Below are 12,030 nucleotides of genomic sequence, written 5' to 3' on the forward strand. Positions count from 1 at the left end.
CGGCACAAGACGAGCCTAGATACAACAAGCAGGGCCGACAGGACGAGGGCCGTGTGGGAGCGGCCGCCCGTCCCACGGCCCATCGGCTGTCAGGGCGGCGCCGGGGCCAGGCTCGCAGCGCCCGGGGCTCCCGTCTGGCAGCCGACGGTCGCAGAGGACGGCCCCGCCGCCGGGCGCCCCGAATGCGGACGGCGCCGGGCTGCGCTCCCGGCAGGCCGCCGGGCTACGGTAGCGCAGGGCGTCGCGCGTCGTCCCGCCGGGACTCGGCCCTGGGAGGAAAGAGAGCGGCGTCCGGGCCTCGCGCCCCCGGCGCCCCGCGGCCTCGCTCACCTCCTCCGCCGCCTGCCCCTCCTGGCGCCGCTGCCGGGCCCGCTTCCGGCTGCCGGGCCCGCCGCTCCACCGGAAGCACCGCTCCCCCGCCCGCCGGCTGCCACGTCCGCACTGCCCGCCAACCCCCGGCCGCCGCCGCGCCCCGCCCGGAAAGGCCCGGATGCCGCGCAGGCGTTCTGGCACTCGCGGGGTGACGTCACTCCGGACGCGCGCCGGCCGCCGCTCGCTGCCGTGCGGGCTCGCCGTGGCGGCGCTCGCGCTTCGTGACGTCGCCGGGCGGAAGTGCGGGCGGAAGTGCCGTCGCTGGGTTAGCCGGGCCGAACCCCCAGGGTCGTTGTCGCGGGGCCTCGCACGGCCCTGTCTCGCGGAGCGGTTGCGGCAGAAGTCTGTGTATGGCCCCGCTTTGGCGCCGAAACGCAGTGGCGTTGGAAGAGCGACTGGAGCGCGCAGGCAGAGCCGTGCTGCATTACTGCCGTGACCGAGCCGTGGTGTGATGCGAAGCTACGTCCTTTGAAGGGTTAGCCACGGTGTCCGCGTCACGGGACGTCCCGTGCCCGTTAGCTGCTGAGGGCTGTTCTCAGCGCGTGCGGAGCAAAAAGAGGTCAATTTGTTCTTAAGGCTGTCAAATAAAATTACGTCTTAACCCAGTAGCATAAGGGGGAGTGTGGATTTGATTTCTCCTGTAGCTCCCAAGGGCCAGGCCTGCGTGGGGTGGCCAGGAGGCCTCCTCCGGTGTGATGCTGAAGAGAAGCTGGTGGTGCAGGGCCTGGGTGCAGCTCTGCTCTCTTGGCCATTGAAGAGGCCAGACGTGATGTCCCCTGCTGAGAGCTGTCTGAATCCCATATGTGTGGCTAATCCTGGCTATTCTTGTCCCCATGTCTAATACTAGGACTGGCAGCAGAGCGTCTGAGAGTGAGGAGCACATCTCCAGCCTGCCCGTGGTTTTCAGGACACTCCTGTGTAGTTACACCAGCTGCATAAGGAAGGTACAAGTGGAGAGTGTTGCCACTTCCTGGCTACTCTGGTTCAGTTTCTCAGGTTTGGGTGCCGTCACCTGATCTTGCACAAGTTTGTGCTTGTGTCACATCTATACCCGAAACTGCCATGCTAATGAATCCTCAGTGCTGGGTTACTCAGATTCGCATTTGGAAAGGGAAGTGGAAATAAAATTTTTACTGAAAATCTTCCAGCTTTAAGAGTGCCAGATGAAGCTCTGGAGGCAGGAGGTGAGCTATTTTCAGCCATGCTTCGGTGAGAGATCCATGCACTGAGGGTGAGATTGACATGACACGTGTGCAGAACAACTCTGGCCCTTTACCAACAGCAGAATCAAATGTCTAATCATAGGCAGAGCAGCAGCTGAGAGTGCAGAAGAGCAGGGAAGGCTGGGCTTGACAGTCTCAACTCTCTTGTGTGTGTGAACTTGAAGGAAAAAGTGAGAAGAGGGCCTTTGGGGAGATTGGAGAATTGTGATGTTAATGGTGAAGATGGGAATGGAAGATACTGCCTGTTAAGACCTAGAGCCTGTTTTGAAGTTGGGAAGACAAAATATCCAAAGTACAGAAATCATGGGAGCCGAAGAAGAAATGCTCATCACTCTGTCTGGAGGTGCCCCCTGGGGCTTCCGGCTGCAAGGGGGCTCTGAGCAGAAAAGACCCCTTCAGGTGTCAAAGGTAGGACCTCCAGGTGTGAACTGAAGGGGCAGGGTTGTTCTGCTGAAGTCAGATATCCTTCCTGATAAGGCATCTTCTGCCAGTAAAAGGAGCGTCTGAACTCCTTTATGTGACAGCAGATCTTAAAAGGAAAACTTGGGGGGAATGGTCAGGCAGGGTGTGAGATGGGATGGATGCTGCTAAGGTGGAAGTGTCAGGTGAAAGGTGGCCTGCTTTCTGGATCATTGCGCACTTAATGTTCCCCATTTGTTGGCATTGATCAAACAATAGTGACAGTTCAGGAAAAGAGCTCACATATGAAGGTTTAAGGACTTGTGTAAGGCATCCAACTAAATAAAAAATAATTGAAATCAAAGCAACAAATGCCATATTGCAATTCAATGTAACTGTCTCTAACCCTTCATTATATTATCAGTTTCGAAGTAGATGCTCATTTCTTACGGTCTGCTATTTGTGAAGTTTTCTTAATGCTGTCCAAAAGGAATATTTTTGATGCGTTCAATTGAAAGAAGAGATGAAAAGCAGTTGTTTGCAAGTGAGATGAAATAACAAAAAAGAAACAAATATGAATTCTGAGTTGCACTTGTGTAAATCCGTAGCTGTTACTGATTTCCTGACAGGAAGACTAGAGGTTAGGTTAAAAATTAAGAAAAAAGAAAATAGTCTTGTGTTTAAGCTCGTAACAGCTGCATTATACTTGATGCATTGATATGTATGGATGTCTCCCTGGAAGACACCCAGCAGCAGGAATGAAAAAATGCTATGCCCATCCCCATTCTGTTTTCCTTAAGTAGATTGCGTCTCTGACAGAGAACTTCAAAATGAAATGTTCTATGACCCCAGGTCAAGGAGTGTTTATCTGTGAGTTCTGCCAAATGGCTTGGAATCCCATGGCCTTGCCCAGAGTGGATGTTTCTTACATAGAGAAAGATTGTTTTTCTACAGGAGAATCACATATTCATAGAGCTTCGGGTACTGAAGAGAGATAATCAGTACCCTTGAAACAGGTATCTGGAACCGGTGGTTGTTAGCAAAACAGGATTTTCATTGGCCACGTAAGCTCTGTGGGGTTGTTTTGACTCACTTTTTCTCCCAATACACAAGAAACTGGGATTGAAGTGGCAGGACGTGCTGAGTAACTTACAAAGATTTGTTATAACAGAACAGCAGCAAGAACTAGCCATTACCCATGCTAAGCTGCACCTTAAGGTGAATGGAATATTGCTCTCGGTTTGGTGGCTTTTTCAGAAAGATACTAAATTTAGCTTGCTCTCACCTCAAACTTGGTATCATGCCTTAAGACTAGCAATGAAAATATACATATTTTTACAATACTTGTATATATGGAAAATATAATTGATACAAATCTAAGTGTAAAACATTCCTCTTGCAGGACTGATTTTATGATATTCCTTTTTTTGCTATTATTATCCAGAATTTAATAGCATCCAGTTGGCCATAAATACTGTTGTAAAAGCAATAGCTTAATCAGTCTCCAAAGAAAGGACTTAGGGATCCTTACTGGGAATCTTGTAAAATGCATAGAAGAAAATAAACCCCCAGAAGGCATGCAGTGTCCTGATTGTCTTCTGAATGGCCGTGTTGAGAGTCTGACGTCTGAATTCCAGTTTTTGTGACTTTGAGTTGAAAGCTCACATTTTCATTCTTCCGCAGTCTGCTGTTAACATTTGCAGGACGAAATCTGGGCCAAAATGCCAACGATGTAAAGCATCTCCCAAAACCTTAACGTCATTAGCAGTATCTGGATATTCTAGGAACTGAAGATGGGAATGGTCCCATCACTAGGGAATCACGTCCAGGGATTGTGGCCGTATGTCACTGCACAGAGAAATAGGGCAGTATTATTTTTTTGTTAGAGCTGTATTGCTTTGTTAGAGCTCCATTGGTTTGCTGGAGCTGGGTTTCGTTGGCCGTGGATGCGCAATTTGTTCTGTTCTGCCTCCATCCATGGGATCAGTGGCATTGCATAGCATCAGGACATGGGGTCAAGGGGAGGTGTCACTGAGATTGAGCCTGCCTCACAGAAGTAAGGTCAGATAACACAGTGTTTGTTAGTGTGGTGAAGGATGATTTGTGTGCGCATGGAAAGACAGATTAGATAAATGAGAAAGGTCTATTAGTAAACTGAATGCTGTCACAGAACAGCCTCTTGGGGAAAAAGGAGAGTGCTGGACCAGGAAAAGTTTGGTTTAGCAGAACAGAAATTATTATTTTTGCTTTGAATCTTACAGAAAAATGTATTTGGACAGAATGGTGAAGAACAGAGCAGGAATGTGTATTAATCTGTAGGAAACATGAAAGGAGATACAGATGTGAGTATCCTGTACCTCCAAGGAAATACTACATTGGTACAGTTGGGCGTCTCTAGTTGTCATTTCAGGCAATTTCAACTTCTAGACTATAAAAATAATAGGAGTAGCAGTAAGGGAAGATGCTTACCATTGGATGTTGAATCAAATTGTTTCAAATTATCAGTATGCACTGTGAATGAGAATTAACAATGCTGGTGTTTTACCCTATACGTAAACATAATTATTTGTGAACAGATTGAGTTTTACTTGTTATACAGTTTCCCAGTAAAGATGCAGTCAGGCATTCCAAAGACTAAATGTTGCACAACATAGGATTTCCTGTTTAAAGTTACTCTCCTGTTGTATTACAAATCCCTGCACATTTCATTATCTTACATGATCAGTTTACACAGGTACCTCTTGCACCTCTTGCCTTTCTTCTTTCCAAAATTTACATCACCATCTTCTTCGCAGAGTCACGGTTAAGCTGTTAGATGAAACAAGAGACCAATTCTAAACACACTCTAGTCAACAACAAGGGGTAAAAAAGCAGCTGGATGTTCACACACTGGATTCACCTGCCAAAGTGCTTCTGATGTTTCACTCTCCATGGGCTATGAGTTCAGGGACATGCCTGGAGCAAGATGCTGCAATTACACAGCATGTGGACAGTTCCTTGGGTCAAGTATTAGTAGCCTTGTGTTCAGGTAACCTTAATGGAGTCAGATAGCTCTGTCTGCCTCAGAATGAGGGAAAAACACTTCTTCCATTCAGCGGCGCCCAGGGGATACTGATGAAAAAAATCGAATTTAAATAACATGATCAGGATTGAAATGCTAATATTGACTTCAACTGACTACACGGTTCCAGATCTGTAACTGCAAACATCTTTTGTTTTAAACTTTCCTGCAAGAGCACATACTAAATATTTTGTTCTGTCCTAACAATCATTTGCAGTGTCTGTGTGCTAAAAATGTCTGATGTGTAAATGAAAGACAGTGGTACCATAACAATTCAGTCTCATAAAAACAGATACTGTAGGAGTGGAGGGTGAGATGAACAAGAAGCAAAAGAGTATTTATTAGTGCCTGGGGAACCCTCAGTAGAAAGATTAGATGATTTTTAAATTAGGGTTATGTTATAATATCAATTTGGTAATGAGTAAGCTAGAGGAACAACAGACAGTCATATGCTCAGCAGGCAGAAACACAGCAGGATAAAAGATCAACAGAGGACATGAATAATTCTGCAGAAATTATAATGTTTTAATAAGGGGAACTAGAGAAGCAAATAAAGGGAAAGAATAAGAGTAAAGAACTGAAAGAGGAAAGGAAAATCGCCATTCTGTTCTTAGCTACAGCAGTGTTCTTTCAATGGAACTCAGTTGAATTACTGTGTTTTCACATTTGGCATATTATAATTTGTAATTAACTTATTTAGGAAAGCAGGTAAAGGATAATGGGAATTCACACTACCTCTTACCACACTGATGGTGAATTTGTATAGCTGTGTGGTAGTAACACAACAGTGCAGCAACAGCACACATCAAATCTTTGGCCATCAACAGTCAGCTGTTGATGAGTAAACAAGCTTAATAGCGAGAAACAAAATGGCCCCAATTGATGGCAAAGTTTTTATTTTAGAAAGGCTTAGGAAAAAGCACATTGCCCTAACACATACAGTATTTATTGTAAGGAGAATCTATAGTGATGAGATTGTTCACCCATTCTGAAAAGAGAGTACAGTAAGGGAGAACGATACCTTCAGGTTCTTGGAGGATTTCTTTGAGAGAAGGGGATGTGCATCAAATGCTCTTGGAGCTAAACAATATGTGAAATGAGTAGTCTGAGAAAAGTCATAAGGTAAGCATTATGCTTATCAGCAACCAAACTAGGAACATAATATGGAGCTGTATTAGGAAAATAATTTATACGATTAACAGGGCGACTTTCAGATGGTGCAAGTGCATGCAAGCTGCCCTTTGGAACCTTCAATAAACAAGATTTATTCTATGAAAAAGAAACGCTATAAAAAACACAGAAAGCCCTTGTGCTTAGTTTGAAAGATGCTTAGCCTGGTTCACAATGAATACTGAAGAAATAAATGGAAACTGGAAGCTTTCCAATTGCTACTGATAGTAGAGGAGGAAGATCTGAACAGGCTGCCCAGAGGGCTGTGGGTGCCCCAGCCCTGCAGGTGCTGCAGGCCAGGCAGGATGGGCGCTGGGCAGCTGTGCTTCTGGGGGCATCCCTGCCCATGGCTGGGGCTTGGGGCTCGGTGAGCTTTAACGTCCCTTCCGACACAAACCATTCAGTGATTCTGTGTTGTCAGTGACTCATATGAAGATAATGAGCCAGTGAAATTATACATTTCTGGGGGAAAAAAAAAGGCAAACAAATGAGCCTCAAATGAGCTGTGCTAGGGAGACGCTGGTGTTACTGACTGCTGGTACAAGTAAGAATTCACTGGAAATATCACACCTATGGAGCTCTTTCCTCTTTCAAAAGAGGAAATTCAAAAATTAATTCAAGATAGAGCAGCTATAGAAAATGAAGGGAGAAGAATTATTTCACTTAGCGCAAAGACTGAAAGACATGATGTCTTTCTACAAATAGATGCTGAGCAAACATCAGCATACTGTTCAAATAAAGGACAGCATTGTCACTGATCAAGTGTGCACAGAAAGACCTGGGGTAACTAAGCAGGGTGGTTCAGCAACAACTTTCCTTCCAATCCTGTCAAACAACTAAAAGCTTTTTTAAAATCAGGTTAGGTGGAGTAAACAATCTGGTATCTGAAACAGGGTATTGGCCCTGAAAGCTTGAGAGGCTCCTCTTTTTTCTCTGTACAAACACAGCAGCAATTGAGTGAATTATTAGGGGAAGCAGCGACACTGGACTGTATAGGTTTTAAAAGCAACAACTGTTTTGTTGCTTAAGAGCAGTTCATCACAACCTCCTTTCTACTGTTTCTCACCTCTTGCATGTTTCTCTGCTACAAACTCACTGTTTCTCTTTTCTCCTGTGGCAGATATCCTTGCAGCCTATGTGCTACAGGCGTATCAGCCAGGTGCTGATGCCTGCGATCCACAGCCTGGCTCTCTGTCCTGTTCACCCTTGCTTGCATGATGTTATTCCTGCTGATAGTTGCCAGCTCTAACCCAAATAGGCCTGAAAGCTTGCAGATTTGCAAGCACTGTGGAAGGTGGATAGACTGGTCTCTACCTGATCTCATGGGCGTTGAAAGTCACACCTAAGAAAGTTGTGGCGACCTAATCTACAGCAGTCTAGTCTACAGCAGTCACTACTGCTAGTTTTGGAGGACCAAGTATGTCCCTCGGTGCTGTGGAAGGAGTGCCTCAGGCAGTTCTGACAGTGCTCCTGTACATGTTTTATGACCTGTCAGCACTCAGACAGGTGCCACCACTGGCTGCCAGCAAGGGAGTGCTGGCTGTGGTGCCAGGAGACTTTCTGAGGGGCAGATGGGCCACAGTCACTGTGCACTGGAAGGGGACGTGCCTCCACCACTGCTGTCTGGCCAAGGAGCTGCAAGCTGTGCACAGCACTGGGACAGCAGTGAGCAGAGAGCAGTGCTTGGAAGGGAAGCTCTCCCCTTCCTAGCAGAGATGAGGGGATAGGGCCTCTGGGGCAACCGTAAGAAGGTGGCCTGAAGAGAAAATTGTATTGTCATAGTTGTAAATTACCATTTTTGATCACATCAGCCAATGATCTGATTCACAAATCTCTGTGCATCACTAAGGCTTGGAGTTACCGGCAAGGGAAGTAGCTTTACGCAGGCACTCCCTCTCATTAGCACAAATAGCAGACTGTGCAGGATTGCTCACTGGGAGAATCAGAATTTGGTCCAGTGCACTGTCTTCTTTCTCCAGTACTGGAATAGCAATAGTCCCCTTACCAGTACACTCGAGCTGGTAACAGACTAAAGAAGTCTTGTTTGCATTTAATGGATTGTCTAGCACCAGTATCCTCTGCCACCACCAGGTTTCATCTCCAAACCCCTTGTCCAGAAACCACCTAATCTGTTTGCTTGCTGGTCAAGATACCTTATTTCACCACCCTCCCTTTCTGTGTTCATTTGCTATTCCAGATGTATGTTTTGTCCCTTCTTTCACTAGATAAACACCTTCTACTTAACCTTCACTGTAGATGACCTTTGACATAGGTCTGCAGGAACTGCTTTACCAAGAGAAAGTACATGCAGTGGTGCCTTTTAAACTGAAGCAAATCGTTAGGCAGGAAGTTATTGGGATTAAATTAAGAAGTATAATTATAATAATTAGTGTAATTATAATAGCTTATAGTAAATATTCTACTCTAATAAAAATACTGAATTGCCATGAAGATCCTTAATAGGCAAGGCATAGAGAAACTATCTTAATGGATCTTTATGTTCAGGTGAGCAGCTGAGACAAAGAAAAGAGTCAGAGCAAATGACTACTGAAGTAATTCCTGATTACCAGATTGCAGTCATTTACAGCTCACAGTCTGAGAGTTTTATCTAAGACCACACAAAAAACTCACCCAGGTCTCCTGAATGCCAGTCTAGTGCTTTAACCACCGGGGTATCTGTCCTTGCACAAGTGAAAGATTAGGCCCTAGCCTAATCAAACCAAATTGTTCCAGTAACTGAACTGGTGTCAATGCAGATGTGCCCAAAGAAGAGCTGGAGGTGTTTGCTTCTTCTTTTGCAGCTGCTGTGTTTGTAGTTCAGCTGAGCGTGTGGTTCTGGGAGGAGCAGACCCAGATGTTAGACAACTCTTCAGATTCTGCCTAAGTTCATTTCTTTCAGTAATGCTTTATAGTGCTTTATACAACAGGACAGTTCTTACATCTCCACTGGAACCCTGTAACAGGACTACATTTCACTTAAATGGGAATGAAATTTAAAAGCTGCCACACAGCCATAGAGCATTGCATGGATGGCAGCCCTGTGATGTGAGACACAAGCAGAGAGGGAAAGGGAAAGTCCAGTTGTAGTCAACATACAACTCTTACTTGGCTTGAGTTTGCTTGGTTGCTGCTGGAAAGATTTTAGAGATTAGATGGAAGACCAGTAATATAATTTGTCTTTCTGCTGTACAGATTATGCCTGAGGGAGGAGGTGGGAAATGCTTTGGCAACACAAGGGGGAAGTGCCTATTACAGTTCATTCCTGAAAGGCACTACAGACCTTCTGACTACCATAATACCTTTTTTTATGAAGAAAGTGTGGTGGCCAGCAGAGAGGATGGCTGCAGTTTCAGACAGGTTCCCTGGGCTATTCTCAGGCAAGATGTGAAGCCACTGAGTTACTATCGGGATTACTCTATTCTTAGTATCACAGCGTGTGTTCACTCCCCACATGCCACCACCTAAATATAGTCCATACTGAAGAACAGATGCTGCCAAATTGCATCTGACCCCTTCTCCCTTGCATTCTGTTCCCAAAAGCTAGGCTGAATTCACCCGAGACACATCCAATAGCCAGGGCGTCCTTTTGTTTCTTCAGGGCTACACTAAGAGAATTCTTCTCTAGCCAGATCATCATCCTAGCCTTCTTGGCCTAGCACTGGTCTTCCCTTCAACACCTTTTCTTCTTCCCTGTATTTTTCATTTGTTGCATTCACTCTTTTCATTTTTGTCTCAGCTGCTTCTGTCCTTTCTCTCCCACCTGATTCAATATGATCAATTAGAAGAACAGGGCAATGTAATAAAGGAAAAGAGGAAATGTACATGCACATACATAGGCCCTGTAGACAACTAAACCGCTCTGGTGAGAGCTGTTTTATCACAACAAAAGTCTCTGGTGTGAATGCAGTGAGAGGGACAATTTTCTATGTGCAAATGTGTTTCATTAAGTTGTATTTCCAGTATTCCACACTGATTTATATTTCCAGTAGCATAAATCAGTAAGGCTCTGATATTGAGATTCCATAAATGAAGCTGTAATCACAGAATAATGGAATTATTTGGGTTGGAAAGGAACCTTAAAACTGACGTAGTTCCAACCCCACTGCCACGGGCACGGATAATGTCTGCTAGACCAGGTTGTTCAAAGCCCATCCGACCTGTCCTCGAACACATCCAGGGATAGAGCATCCATAGCTTTTCTGGGCAACCTAGTCCAGAGCTTCGTGACCCTCATAATAAAGAATTTCTTCCTGAGATTTAAATGTATCCTTCTTCAGTATAATCTAAAGAGGACATTTCTCCATCATGAACCAAGGTGTACTGTGGGGAGGGAGGTTTCTACAGAGACAAGGAGTCAAAGGTATAACAGATAAGTAGTTACAAGACAATTTGTGAGGTCTTCCCCTCCAAAGGGAGAGGTCAGTCCTTGCCAGAGATCAGAAAGTGCAGCTCCGTAGAGCTACTCCAGGCCACTTCTCAGAGACCCTTACTGCTGCCTCTGGCTTGCACAAGAAAGTGTTCAGGGATCTGCTTCACAAAGCAGAGGGGATTTCTCTTTGAAATGCCACTTGTCCCATCCTTCTAGTAGGATTCTTTTCCCCTCCTCTCCCCTACCATTCAGAAGAGCTGCTGGGTGGCACATCCTTTCTTCCCGCAGCCTGTACAAGCAGCTCCTGTCAGCAGCACTCGCTGAGACTGCCGGGCGCCCAGGAGAGGGCACCTTCTGGACATAGGGAGCAAGTAGTGAGTCTGAGGGCAGTTTGACCTTCAGGGTGGGCAGTGAGCCTGGCTGGTGGCATGAGCTCCCAGCCTGGCCTAGTGCCTCGAGGACTCGGTGCTGCCCTCCCTGAGAGTGAGATGTGCAGGCTGCAGGGTGTTGTTGTTCAAGGTCTGCATAGCACTGTGCTGGCAGTCACACGCTAACTGGCAGGCTGATGCTGCTCTCTGTCCCCTGGCTCCGGCAGACTGCACCCTGCTGACAAGGTCCCATCCTTTCTGTACGGCATGCTGTCGGCCTCCTCACTCTGCAGATTCCTCTTCTGCCTTTCTCCTCTCCAGCAAATGCAGTGGGGGTAGGAGTTGTCATTATGAAGCTGTAAATTGTTGGTTTCCCTCTGCCTTTGGGAAGCAGATCTGTAAAATTCCAAGGGAAGATTTACAAACCTGTGGAAGACTGACAGCCAGGAATGCTTACATGCTATTTCAGACTCTGCAGGTCCTGGGCTTGCCACTGGTCCTGTTTTCCCAAGGAGGAATGGAGAGAGGCAGAAATCTCCTGAGTTTCAGGGCTAGCTTGCAGCTCCCACAGCAGCCCTGAAGTAACCACAGTTACTTTTGCACATGAGCCCTCTGTTGCCCTGGTAAGTTCTGACCACAGAGCAAGCCAGAATCACTGGGCTGGCACCTCTGCTTGCCACAAAATGAATGGGTTGCCTGCTGGCACTGCTCAACCTACACAGGACAGCATATGTCCCAGCAGCCTACTCTGAGCTAAAGGTGCTTGAGGGGGCAGCAGGAGGCTGCCTGCCTGGGAATGCCAAGTGGTTCTCTGCAGGTTCCAGCAGGGCCCAAGGGCTCACAGAAAGCTCATGAGCCTCTCGTATGGGTGGTCACCAGCCCAGAGCCAGCTGGCTTCAGTGAGCATGGAGGAGTACTATGGGATGTAAAGAATGCTCTCAGAACCTCCAGACAACATTTAACCCCTTCGTTGTTCCATAACTGAGAGACATACTCAGTAAGTGTGTTCTTATGCAGAACACAAAGCACTTGGCTGTGGAGCAGCAGCTGTTCTTTTGAGTAATACCA

The 12,030-nt window shown here is 46.4% G+C and overlaps 2 protein-coding genes across 5 annotated transcripts in view; one reads left to right on the forward strand and one right to left on the reverse strand.

Annotated features, from left to right (window-relative positions):
- The window catches only part of SEC24C (SEC24 homolog C, COPII coat complex component), a 35,749-nt gene extending 35,336 nt beyond the window's left edge, over positions 1-413 (reverse strand). For all 4 annotated transcript variants that reach the window (XM_042862948.1, XM_042862949.1, XM_042862947.1 and 1 more), the window contains exon 1: positions 331-413. The gene's annotated coding sequence lies outside the window, so the exon portion shown is untranslated. The remainder of the gene's footprint in view (positions 1-330) is intronic.
- Positions 414-1,663: 1,250 nt separating this feature from the next.
- Positions 1,664-12,030, forward strand: part of SYNPO2L (synaptopodin 2 like) — a 33,727-nt gene continuing 23,360 nt past the window's right edge. The window contains exon 1 of the mRNA XM_042863369.1: positions 1,664-2,003. Coding sequence (XP_042719303.1) covers positions 1,899-2,003 — 105 coding nt within the window. The 5' untranslated portion in view covers positions 1,664-1,898. The remainder of the gene's footprint in view (positions 2,004-12,030) is intronic.

This window comes from Lagopus leucura, unplaced genomic scaffold, assembly GCF_019238085.1.
Source record: "Lagopus leucura isolate 7727_CA_CO unplaced genomic scaffold, USGS_WTPT01 Super-Scaffold_739, whole genome shotgun sequence".
NCBI classification, from domain to species: domain Eukaryota; kingdom Metazoa; phylum Chordata; class Aves; order Galliformes; family Phasianidae; genus Lagopus; species Lagopus leucura.